Source organism: Oncorhynchus mykiss, chromosome 23 (genome assembly GCF_013265735.2).
Source record: "Oncorhynchus mykiss isolate Arlee chromosome 23, USDA_OmykA_1.1, whole genome shotgun sequence".
Classification (NCBI taxonomy): Eukaryota; Metazoa; Chordata; class Actinopteri; order Salmoniformes; family Salmonidae; genus Oncorhynchus; species Oncorhynchus mykiss.
The window spans coordinates 16409943-16423482 of NC_048587.1; the positions used below are offsets into that span (position 1 = coordinate 16409943).

Below are 13540 nucleotides of genomic sequence, written 5' to 3' on the forward strand. Positions count from 1 at the left end.
GAAAGCCTATAAAATTGTGAGAGACTCCAGTCACCCAAGTCTGTTTTCTCTGCTATCGCAAGTCAAGCAGTACCGGAGCGCCAAGTCAAGGACCAAAAGGTTCCTCAACAGCTTCTACCCCCAAGCCATAAGACTGCTTGAACAATTAATCAAATGGCCACCGGACTATTTACATTGTTTTGTACACTGCTGCTACTCGCTGTTTATTATCTATTTATAGTCACTTCATCCCTACCTACATGTACAAATTACCTCAACTAACCTGTACCCCTGCACACTGACTTAGTACTGGTACCCCATGTATATAGCCTCGTTATTGTTATGTTATTATGTTATTTTTTTTATTTTTTTACTTCATTTGGTAAATATTTTCTTAACTCTTATTGAACTGCACTGTTGATTAAAGGCTTGTAAGTAAGCATTTCACGGTAAGGTCTACAGTTGTTGTATTCGGCGCATGTGACAAATCAAGTTTGATTTGATTTGATTTGATGACTCTTGGGTAAAAGCGGAACTGTGTGCCTCAGCAAAAAGTCGTCCCCCAGATGTATGCCTAGTTTTCTTCTTATAAGGCCAGCACATTTCACCTTCTCGTATCTCATATTACGTCTATATCATGATTCACTGGTATTTGGAACAAAATCCCCTATTGCTGTGAACAAGCAGTTGCATGTCAAAACAATGACAAAGATAAAGCGGTGTAGGAAGAGGACATTGAAATGAAGGTTGATTGCAAAACTTCCTGAATTACCTCAGAGATCTTGCTGACTGTGATGTCACACTGGCTCTGGCCAGTCCTCAGAGGAAGTCATTCTCAAAGTCAATCTAAATAAGTTCCTCTTGAAACCAACAGAAACGCCTGAACAGTGGAGACACACAAGAGAGGAGATAAAATATGTTGAGGGGAGCATAGACTGCCTTTCAAACCCAATTGTTGTCACACTGACCCCAAATGCATGCCTCAACTGGTGAGTAGTGGATACATATTCTAAACATGTTAAAATGTTATAACATTGTTGTGATTACACTTGTGAGGTGTGTGGGTGAAAGGGATGCCACGACACGACCGGTAACTAGATGGTTGAGTTTAATGTCCTCCTTAGACAACTGACTCATACACTATTACAATGCTATAACTTGCAATATTAGCTAGCAGTTGTCTTTAGTTGACCTTTAGTTGGCTCTCCCTATTTTGATTTCTAGACAAACAAATCCTTTATCTGATTTCCTCAGATTTTGTTTTGCTCCAACTTGTTGGTTTGATTCCTGTCTTTAAGTTTGTTGTGTTTATTTTTTTTTTTTGCCTCTTCTTGGGCAAATGTAGTGGCCGCTCATGATGGGTGTCTTTTAGGATCCAATGTCTTTCAGAACCCTGCTTAAAGCCCCACCTGTTTCATTTTGGTTGTTGGTCAGCGACTCTGTCAGTTTCCCCTTCTGTTTGAGCGACATTTTAGGTTTTCCTTGTGGGGAACGTAACAATATATATAACTGTATGTTGTTTCTAAATGTTGTTTCTCATGTCTGTGTCATGTTTCTCATCAAAGGCTTATTCTACATCAAAAGGCAAATTCATCAGCTGTTCATGAGAAATACAGTGTTTACAAGCAAACGTAGCAAGCATTTCCAGTGAGCATGCACTGAAGGGAGGAGTCCATTTTGAGCTTAGAACACACATTGTTTAATTCTACACTGTGTGTTTCTGAATGCATGGCAAGTGAGGCTGGAATATACAAAGAAGTGAAAGGGTGTGTAATATTTGAATTTAAAACAGAACATTGTTTAATTGGAAAAATGGGAAGTCACTATTTAAATCAAATAAAATGTTTTTGGTCACATACACATATTTAGCAGATGTTATTGCGGGTGTTTAGTGAAATGCTTGTGTTCCTAGCTCCAACAGTGCAGTAGTATCTAACAATTCACAACAATACAAACACATCTAAAAGTAAAATAATGGAATTAAGAAATATATAAATATTAGGACAAGCAATGTTGGAGTGCATTGACTAAAATACAGTAGAATAGAATACAGTATATACATATGAGATGAGTAAAGCAGTATGTAAACATTATTATCAGCAGCTACACAGCTGATGCCTCCCGTACTCTTCACTAACACGACTAGAAGCCACTACATCACCGGATTCCTGCCGTAAGCTCTGGAGCTTTGCATCGGATCATCGCAGCTGGCTTGCTGCTACAGAGTGGCTATAGTGGCTAATGCCCTTGTCCCTAAGCTAGCACCAGTTAGCCTCGAGCCAGGCGCATCTCCCGGCTAGCAAATTAAATTACTCCAGCTACAATACCTCTTTTGCCAATTGGCCTGGACCCTTTGTCGACACGGAGCCCTGCCGATCCATCACGACTGGTCTGTCGATGTAATTCCATACGTTATGTCCTCAATCGGCCTTTGCTGGACGTCGGTGAGGACACTTCTGCTATCCCCAGCCTGCTATTTTAAAGAACTCCGTGTCTCCCTCTTGTTAGCGTAGTAGCCTGCTGGACTGTTCATTAATCACGCTACTCCATTTTGTATATTTTGTTTATCTGTTGGCCCCAGCCTCGAACTCAGTCCCTGTGTGTAGTTAACTGACCCTCTCTGCCCATTCATTGCCATTTTACCTGTTGTTTTCTTAGCTGATTAGCTGTTATTGTCTTACCGTTGTTGTCTTAGCTAGCTCTCCCAATCAACACCTCCTTTGGCCGCCAAAGTATATCTCACTGGTCATCCCCAAAGCCAACCCCCTTTGGCCGCCTTTCCTTCCAGTTCTCTGCTGCCAATGACTGGAACGAATTGAAAAAATCGCCATAGTTGGAGACTTATATCTCCCTCACTAACTTTAAGCATCAGCCATCTGAGCAGCTCACCGATCGCTGCAGCTGTACACAGCCTATCTGTAAATAGCCCATCCAACTACCTACCTCATCCCCATATTTTTTTTATTTACTTGTTTTGCTATTTTGCACACCAGTATTTCTACTTGCACATCATCATCTGCACATCTATCACTCCAGTGTTAATTTTGTGTAATTACTTCGCTACTATGGCCTATTTATTGCCTTACCCCCTTACTCCATTCGCACACACTGTATATAGATTTTTCTATTGTTATTGACATTACTTACATTTATAGAGACATACCCCAAGAGACTTGCAGCTGTAAATGCTGCAAAAGGTGACTCAACAAAGTATTGACTTTTGGGGGGGGGGGGGGGGGGGGGGGGGAATAGTTATACATGCTCAAGCTTTCTGGTTAAAATAAACAAACCTGTCTATAGAAAGTCCTACAGTTGACAGTGCCTGTCAGAGCAAAAACCAAGTCATGAGGTCGAAGGAACTGTCTGTAGAGCTCCGAGACAGGATTATGTCGCCGCACAGATCTGCGGGGTACCAAAACATTTCTGCAGCATTGGAGGTCCACAAGTACACAGTTGCCTCCATCATTCTTAAGTGGAAGAAGTTTGGAAACACCAAGACTCCTAGAGCTGGCCAGGGAGGTCACCAAGAACCCTACAGTCACTCTGACAGAGCTCCAGAGTTTATCTTTGGTGTTGGAACCTTCAAGAAAGATAACCATCTCTGCAGCACTCCACCAATCAGGCTTTTATGGTAGAGTGGCCAGATGGCAGCTACTCCTCAGTAAAAGGCACATGACAGCCCTCTGGTGTTTGCCAAAAGGCACCTAAAGGACTCTCAGACCATGAGAACCAAGATTCTCAAGTCTGATGAAACCAAGATTCAACTCTTTGGCCTGAATGCCAAGCGTCACGTCTGGAGAAAACCTGGCACCATCCCTATGGTGAAGCATGGGGGTGGCAGCATCATGCTGTGAGGATGTTTTTTTAGCAGCAGGGACTGGGAAACTAGACAGGATTGAGGGAAAGATGATCCAGAGCACTCAGGACCTCAGACTGGTGCGAAGATTCACCTTCCAACAGGACAATGACTTGTGGTTTGTGGCTTCGGGACAAGTCTCTGAATTTCCTTGAGTGATCCAGCCAGAGTACAGACTTGAACCCGAACGAACATCTCTGTAGAGACCTGAAAATAGCTGTGCAGCAACTCAGGGTCTGAACAATTATGTAAATATGATATTTCAGTTTTTTATTTTAAATACATTTGCAAAAAATGTATAAAAACCTGTTTTTGCTTTGTCATTATGGGGCATTGTGTGTAGATTGATGAGGGAAAAAAGCTATTTAGAATAATACTGTAGTAGTGTTTTGTTGTAGTCTTGCTAACACCAGCTTCTCTACTTCAGCTCGTGTAGTCACGTGGGTCGCGGCTCAACCAGGCTAGTTTTGTTGAGCTCTTTCCCATGGGAATGCATTATTTATTTATTTATTTTACCAAATAAGGGATCCCCGAATGGCGCTGCGGTTTAAGGAACTGCATCTCAGTGCAAGAGGCAACACTACAATCCCTGGTTTGAATCCAGGCTGAATCACATCGGCTGTGATTGGGAGTCCCATAGGGCTGCCTGCAATTTGCCTGGGTTTGGCCGGGTTTGGCTGTCTTTGTAAAGAAGAATTTGTTCTTAACTGACTTGCCTAGTTAAATAAAAGTTAAATTAAGAAATAAAAATGAACAGACATTTCTTAGAAAATACATTTGTCTGTGTGTCTGTCTTGAAAGCATGACCCAGTTAAAAATGTACTTCATTTTCTCACATTTTCCTTGTTTCTACAGATATTCCCCTGAGATGCTTTGAAAAGAGGAAGAGGTGGATTTTGTGAAAAAACGGCAACATCTAAAGTTTCCTGGAAACTAAATCATACTCAATCAAAGATGGCTGAAATGGCTACAGTTGCACACAATAACTCTACTGGCAGAGAGAACAAGTGCCTATCCACTCAGGATCTGGTGGCCGACATATTGCCTCCTGTCCTGATTATAGAGCTCCTACTGGGCCTGCCAGGCAACGTAGTGGCCCTGTGGATCTTCACTTGCCGTCTGAAGATCTGGAGGGTCAACACTCTGTTCCTCTTCAACCTGGTCCTGGCTGACTTCATGCTGCTCATCTGCCTGCCCTTCCGCATTGACAACCTGCTCCGTGGGGAATACTGGGTGTTTGGCGACGCCTGGTGCCGGATCAACCTCTTCATGCTGGCTGTCAACCGTTCGGCAAGCATTGCCTTCATGACTAGCGTGGCCTTCGACCGCTACTTCAAGGTGGTCCATCCGCACCACCGCATCAACCACATGACGTCTACCCAGGCGGGAATGGTGGCAGGGGGCATCTGGGCGGTAGTGATCTCCCTGCGGGTCCCCCTGCTGGCCACCAACCTCCTAAGTGAACATGCCAACAGCTCCCTGTGCCGCAGCTTCAGCACCTACAGCGTGATTCCCCCGGCGATCCTGCTGCACTACATGGTGTTCATCGGGGAGTTCTTCCTGCCCCTGCTGCTCCTGCTGTTCTGCTCAGCCAGGATCGCCTGCATCCTGCGCCAACGGCAGCTGGACAAAGAGAAGAAGGTGCGGCGGGCCATCCGGGTGGTGGGGCTAATTGTGGCTGTGTTTGTGCTGTGTTTCTTTCCTGGCATCGCCACAGGCCTGGTTTCGCTCTATATCAAGAAGTTCAGACCTTGGGACTGTGAATCCTACAAAATGGCAGGCCAGCTTTTCAGCCTGTCCATTGGCTTCACCTACCTTAACAGCGCCCTGGACCCGGTCATCTACTGCTTATCCAGCTCCATGTTCCAGAACTCCCTCAAGAGCTCCATCAATAAGATGGGCCTGGTGGAGTTGAGGCTGAGCCGACGGGGAAGCATGGCCAGCGATGGGTGAGGGAGGCAACTCTGACCCTTTCCTCCAGAGACAGGCCCCACCTTCTAGAAGGTCCTAATAAGGAGAACAGACTCATGGCAGTGAATTGAATGGAGACTAGACAGTGGAATTTTACAGCTGTAATTAACAATCCATATGTTATATTCAGAAACATTTCGTAGCTATGTGGGATACGTACTTGAAATGGCTGAATACCAGTTAGTGTGAAACAAAGATAGGAAAAAGAATGCAATCATTCCATCTGAATTTGACATTATTTTCACAACCATGTGATGTGTTGTAGAATGACATTATGTTTTTGTCTTGATTTACTAATATGTCTGTCAAACACACCATCATTTTTACAGTTCATACAGCAAGATGTTTAATCAAGTGTATGTGTTACTCAGTTCTTTATAAAATATATATTTGTATGTGATGTTTGTGCTTAGAGTATACTGTACACTGTGTACAAAACATGTTCTTTCCATTACATAGACTTACCAGGTGAATCAAGGTGAAAGCTATGATCCCTGAATTTCAATCAGTGTAAATGAAGGGGAGGAGACAGGATTTGTACGTCTTGAGACAATTGAGACAGGATTGTTAAGCCTTGAGACAATTGAGACATGGATTGGGTATGTGTGCCATTCAGAGGGTAAATGGGCAAGACAATAGATTGAAGTGCCTTTGAATGGGGTATGGTGTTAGGTGCTAGGCGCACTGGTTTGAGTGTGTCAAGAACTGCAACGCTGCTGGGTTTTTCACGCTCAACAGTTTCCCCGTGTGTATCAAGAATTGTCCACCACCCAAAGGACATCTAGTCAACTTGACACAGCTGAGGGAAGTATTGGAGTCAACATGGGCCAGCATCCCTGTGGAACGCTTTCAACACCTTGTAGAGTCCATGCTCCAAGTTGAGGCTGTTCTGAGGGCAAAAGGGATACAACGCAATATTAGGAAGGTGTTCCTAATGTTTTGTACACTGAGTGTATATTTTTCAATCTAGATATTTTGTTCATTTGTGATGAATGAAATGACAATAAAGATTATCCTGAATGTTATGTAAAATACATATGAAGCCACAGATGAAGCCTGTCAAAGCCGCAGAAGCCACAGATGAAGGGGAACTCTTGATTGCTGCTGGGGGAGAGAGACTCTTCTCTTCAAAGACTCACATTATCCACACAAAAGTGCTACATGTCATCCTTTGTTGCACAGCACCTGGTAGCAGCAAGGGAACTCAATCAATGGCTGTAGGTGTAATTACCGCTGAGCTACCACTGCTGTGCCAACATGTGACTCTGACATGTGGCTTACTGGGACGATACACGGCAGTGCAAACAGAGGTATTAAATGTATTTCTCTCAAGTTTTATTACTCACAGATGATTTTTTTTTTGCTCAAATATCTCCAAAGCTAATATACAGGGGATTTGGGAGGCTGTCGTCTAACTCTTTAATAAGAGAACAAATACAATCCACTGTGATCATGCACACTGTCTGTGTGTCTTTAATAGACACAAAAACCAAAGGCTTGGATTTTAATGCAGTGGTTATAAACCGTTTCCTTTCCGGGGACCACCAGATCACCATCAAAGGCTCTTGAGGACCACCATGCACAGAACTGCAGAATTGTTCAACATAAAATATCGTAGTGGGAGTTAAATTTATCAGTGAATGTAACATATTAACATGTTAAACCTACACAAGGATGTTTGTTAGAAAATAGAATTACAGTACTTGTGTTACTGCACTGTAAAACTACTGTAGAACATTTACAGTTATACATTTCACTGTGATACCATTTTCGGATCAATGTATCAACCTACATGACATCAAAGAGGGCCAACCAACTTTCTGGTAGAGAATGCAGTGATGAGCACTAAAATTGTCACCCGCAATGAAAAGCAGTGCGCTACAATAAACTGCATCTAATGGCTTTATTGAAGTGGCAGCTGCGTTCATCCAGGTGATGTCGCCATAGTCTAGGACCGATGGGAATGTCGACTGAATAATCTCCTTTCTACTATTTAGCGAGAGGCAGGACCTTTTTTCGATAGAAGAAGCCCATTTTTATGCTCAGCTTCTTGACTGACTCATCAACATGCTTTTTAAAAAACAGCTTTTCATCTAATCCAGATGCCCAGATATTTCTAAGCAGGGACATGAGCAATATGGAAACCATCCAAAGTACATGTGCTTAAGACATCCGTTACTTTTATGCCCTTTAGAGAACAACATATACTTAGTTTTACCTGCGTTCAATACTCATTTCAGGTCAATAAAGTGTTCTATTATACAATGAATGCAGACTCTAGTTCAGATAGAGCCTGGTTCGGCCGTGGGGGCAATAGCATACACAACAGTATCATCAGCATACAAGTGCAGGTTACAATTTCTTTACAGACAAGTCGATATTGTGATTGGAAACAGTAAAACGTACAGGACCCAAAATCAACCCATACAGGACACCTTTTGTAATATCCAGGAGACCTGATTTTTTACATCAGCAGCAGATAGACATTGAGTTCTATCTGTCAAGTAATTTTTAAACCAGCAAGCTGGTCTACGCCAATTGAGGACAGCCTCTGATTTTGCAATGAGTGATCAACAGTATCGAAAGCCTTTGACAGATCAATAAAGAGGGCAGCACAATGCAATCACATCATTTATAACTAGGGATGCAGCAGAGATAGTATGGTGTATGACCTGCTCTAAAACCTGAATAATGCACATTAAGAATACATTTCAAATTCTAATATTTAAGCTAGGCAGTAAAGTTTAGAAATAAGGCAATAATTATTTAGGTCACAAGGGTCATCACCTTTGGGAAGGTGGAGTACATGGGCCACCTTCCAAACCTTGGGGATAGTACCAGATATAATCATCAGGTTAAAAATATGGGTTATTAATGATTCAGCAATCAGGGATTCAGAGAGCTGCATAAAAAAAGGATCAAGCAGATCAACCCCAGTGGATTTTTTTTACATCAATGTTAAGCAAGGCATCTAGCACATCACAGAAAGTAACATGTTAAAATGAAAACAGATTCACTAGAAGTTGATTGGTTAACCGTCGAGTCAGCTAGAGGCTGGCAAAGGGAAGAGTGGCCTATTGACTGACCAGGGTCAATTAAACCACTGTTTCTCACAAATGAAATCCAATGGAAATTGTTACCATTGATGCGAGTTTGGGCATCTTTGAGGGCGTCTTTATGGAGCTTGTTGGTCCTTGCCTACTTTTCCAAATAATCCCACAGAGATCCATGCAGGCCAGACGTTTTGATTGCTATACCCTATCTGAAAGAGCATATTCCAAGGTTGTTAAAGAGCCTAGATTTGCCAAACAACACAAAATGTTTCACAGATGGTCTCTCTTTCAGCGCGAAGTGGTGGTGAAATAGTTGTCCACGTGGGGTATTGCTTCAAATCCTGTTATAACAATTGGATGACTTTGGGTGTTTCAGTAAGGAACCATTTGATGCCTTCAATTGCATTAGCCTACTTTATTTCAATATTTTTGTAATTCAGTGATATTTATTCCCATAATCATTTATTATGGATCAATCCTGATGTGGTTAGGAAACAGTGCATTTGGTGGGATATGCAAAGCGACATTCCTCGCAAACACCCATTAACCTGTCTACGATACTGGTTCCCAATTGGGAATCAACCCTCCCACGTTCAGCTGAAACGGTGGCGCATGGAACGCAAAAATATTCTTAAAAATATTTAACCTCCACACATTAACAAGTCCAATAGCTCAAATGAAAGATAAACATCTTGTTCATCTAGCCAGCAAGTCAGATTTCTAAAATGTTTTACGGCGAAAACATAGCACATATATATGTAAAACCACCACCAGACACAGCTCATTTCAATAGCCAAAACATGCAATCAACAAACGCAGGATTAAAAAATAAATCGCTCACTAACCTTTTGAAAATCTTCATCAGATGACAGTAATATGACATATTACACAGTACATATTTTTTTTTTTCAATAATATGCCATTTATATCCATAAATGTCCATTTACAGTGAGTTCACCTTCAGAAATTACTCAAAAATGCCCGCAGGAAATCTATGTAGCGCGGCAAGATAACGTAAATAGACATCATAAACTTTGACTAAATATACATGTTCTACATATAGTTAGAAAGATACACTGCTTCTTTATGCAACCGCTGTGTTAGATTTATTTTTAACGTTACAGAAATCGCACACTATTCCATATGCTGAGACAGCGCTCAGTTCCAAGCTACATTTCCACGTAATGTTGGAGTCAACAGAAACACAGATTTAAGCATAAATATTCCCTTACCTTCGATGGTCTTCGTTCAGAATGTTCTGGAAGGCTTCATACTTACCCAATACATCGTTTGGTTTCAAGTCTTGCGTCTTTGTATTAGCTACTGCTAATAACATCAGCTGAAATGCACCCAAAACGTCCTCTGGTCCGGATAAGTTGCGCATCAAAACTTCAAAATTACACATTATATGTCGACTAAACAGGTCAAACTAAGTGCAGAAGCAAGCTTTATGATGTTTTAGACGTGCAAAACAAACTTCAATTCAATCGGCCATCGTCTGCCCTTCTCTTGAGTGCTGGAAACAAAGGAATGGCTGGGACCAATTCGCGCCCATACGCACAGCCTATTCTCTCGTGGCACGCACTAATTTCACTCCCATAGGGTCAATTCTCGCGGGACTTGAACGGTTTGAAGCTCTAATGAAAGAGGACATCTAGCGGAAGAGATAGAAAGTGTCCCCAGAATCATAGCTGGTTGGGAAGGGTGGGGGCCATGACGTCAAAGTTGCTCCAACTTTCATGGCCACAAAAACTAGTTTGGAAGAATGCCTGCCCTATGAGTTCTGCTATACTTACAGACATAATTCCAACGGTTTTGGAATCTTTAGAGTGTTTTCTATCCAATAATAATTTTTATTTGCATATATTAGCAATTTTTGACAGATTTTTTTTCCAGTTTACTAGGGGTACCCAATCTCTCCAAAGGGGGCGTATGTCTGCCATATCCTTAACAGAATACTAAACAATTTACACCTGGCCAACAGCCTTGTTGCACAGTACAGTACACTTTCACTCCATTCTCAGCCTGACTCTCTACCACCAGATGCTTATTGCTATTGTTATTATTTATTTGGTAACATTCCTGTCACGATCGTCGTATGAAGCGGACCAAAATGCAGCGTGGTATGTGTTCATGATGATTTTTTAATAAAAGAAAGCACTGAACACTCAATACAAACTATACAAAACAATAAACAAAATAACGACCGTGAAGCTATAATGAGAACTGTGCTGACACAAGCAACTAACATATGCAATCACCCACCAACCAAGGACCAAGCGGCGTGGTGACAGGCAGCGGCAGCAGGAGCAGCGCAAGGAGGAATGGACATGGGAGGACGTTTTGGACGGCAAGGGTTGCTACACATGGGAGGAGATCCTGGCGGAAAAGGATCGCCTCCCTTGGGAACAGGTGGAGGCAGCTAGGAGAGCAGAGGCAGCCGGAGAGAGGAACCGGCGATACGAGGGAACACGGCTGGCAAGGAAGCCCGAGAGGCAGCCCCCAAAATGTCTTGGGGGGAGGCACACTGGGAGTGTGGCCAAGGCAGGTAGGGGTCCTGCACCAGCTTCCCGTGCCCACCGGAGTGAGAGAGGGTGTCGTACTGGTCAGGCACCATGTTATGCTGTGGAGCGCACGGTGTCCCCAGTGCGGGTGCATAGCCCGGTGCGGTACATCCCAGCTCCTCGTATCGGCTGGGCTAGGTTGAGCATCGAGCCAGGTGCCATGAAGTCTGCTCTGCGCATCTGGTCTCCAGTGCGTCTCCTTGGGCCGGCATACATGGCACCAGCCTTACGCATGGTGTCCCCGGTTCGCCTGCACAGCCCAGTGCGGGCTATTCCACCTTGCCGCACTGGGCGGGCTACGGCGAGCATTCAACCAGGTAAGGTTGGGCAGGTTCAGTGCTCGAGACCTCCAGTACGCCTTCTCGGGCCAGTCTATCCAGTGCCACCTCCACGCACCAGCCCTCCGGTGGCAGCCCCCCGCACCAGGCATCCTGTGTGTGTCCAGAGCCCAGTACTCCCTGTTTCTCTTCCACGCACTCGCCCTGAGGTGCGTCTCCTCGGCCCAGTACCACCAGTGCCATGCCTACAGTGTGCCTCGTCTCTCCAGCGCCACTAGAGCCTTCCTCCTCTCCAGCGCCGCCAGAGCCTACCTCCTCTCCAGCGATGCCGGAGTCTCCCGCCTGTCCAGAGCTGCCAGATCCCCTCAGTCCAGAGGTGCCAGATCCCCTCAGTCCAGAGGCGCCAGAGCCCCTCAGTCCAGAGGCGCCAGAGCCCCTCAGTCCAGAGGCGCCAGAGCCCCTCAGTCCAGAGGCGCCAGAGCCCCTCAGTCCGGCCCTGCCAGAGCCTCCCGCCTGTCCAGCGCTGCCGGAGCCTCCCGCCTGTCCAGCGCTGCCGGAGCCTCATGCCTGTCCGGCGCTGCCGGAGTCATCCTTCACCCCCGCGCTGCCGGAATCTCCCGTCCATTCGGGACCCATTTCTAGGGTCCCCAGTCCAAGGTCGGCGGCGAGGGTCGCCGTGTTTAGGATGCCACGGAGGCGGACAATGAGGCGGAGAAAGACTGTGTTGAAGTGGGGTCCACGTCCCGCGCCAGAGCCGCCACAGCGGACAGACGCCCCCCCAGACCCTCCCCTATTAGGTTCAGGTTTTGCGGTCGGAGTCCGCACCTTTGGGGGGGGGTACTGTCACGTTCTGACCTTTTATTTCCTTTGTTTTGTCGTTATTTAGTATGGTCAGGGCGTGAGTTGGGGTGGGCAGTCTATGTTTGTTTTCCTATGATTTTGGGATTTCTATGTTTCGGCCTAGTATGGTTCTCAATCAGAAGCAGGTGTCATTAGTTGTCTCTGATTGAGAATCATACTTAGGTAGCCTGGGTTTCACTGTTTGTTTGTGGGTGATTGTCTATGTTATTTGCTTGTGTCAGCACAGTTCTTATAATAGCGTCACGGTCGTTATTTGTTTATTGTTTTTGTACAGTTTACTTCGTGTTTTTCGTCATCTATTAAATGATGCATTCACACCACGCTGCGCTTTGGTCCGCTTCTTACGACGATCGTGACAATTCCACAAGTAAATGTAATAAATAAAATACATACATTAAATAGCTCAGGTCTGGAAAATACGTTAAACCTTTTTTGATTTTATTTATTTATCTGTGCTTAATAGCCAAGGCTTTTTGGCTTTACACATTAACTAGTCAAAAGATTGGACCGACTCATTCAAGGGTTTTTTTTTCTACGTCGTTGGATACTAGAGAAGACCTCAAACCTATGAAATAACACATATGGAATCATGTAGTAACCAAAAAAGCTTTAAACATATCAAAATATATGTTTTATTTGAGTTTCTTCAAAGTAGCCACTCTTGGAATTCTCTCAACCAGCTTCATAATCACCTGGAATGCATTTCAAATAACATGTGTCTTGTTAAACGTGAAATAGTGGATTTGTTTTCCTTCTTAATGCGTTTGAGACAATCAGTTGTGTTGTGACAAGGTAGGGGTGGTATACAGAAGATGGCCCTATTTGGTAAAAGAACAAGTCCATATTATGGCAAGAAGAGCTCAAATAAGCAAAGAGAAATGACAGTCCATCATTACTTTAAGACATGAAGATCAATATGGAAAATTTCAAGAACTTTGAAAGTTTCTTTAAGTGCATTCGCAAAAACAATCAAGCGCT

General features: G+C 43.9%; 1 protein-coding gene across 1 annotated transcript; it reads left to right on the forward strand.

Annotated features, from left to right (window-relative positions):
* Positions 1 to 399: 399 nt before the first annotated feature.
* Positions 400 to 7361, forward strand: LOC110502339 (hydroxycarboxylic acid receptor 2). The gene is made up of 2 exons (XM_021580284.2): positions 400 to 968; positions 4691 to 7361. Exon 2 carries the CDS (start codon positions 4790 to 4792, stop codon positions 5786 to 5788), a length of 999 nt encoding a protein of 332 aa, XP_021435959.1. The 5' UTR covers positions 400 to 968; positions 4691 to 4789; the 3' UTR covers positions 5789 to 7361.
* The last annotated feature ends 6179 nt before the right edge of the window (positions 7362 to 13540 follow it).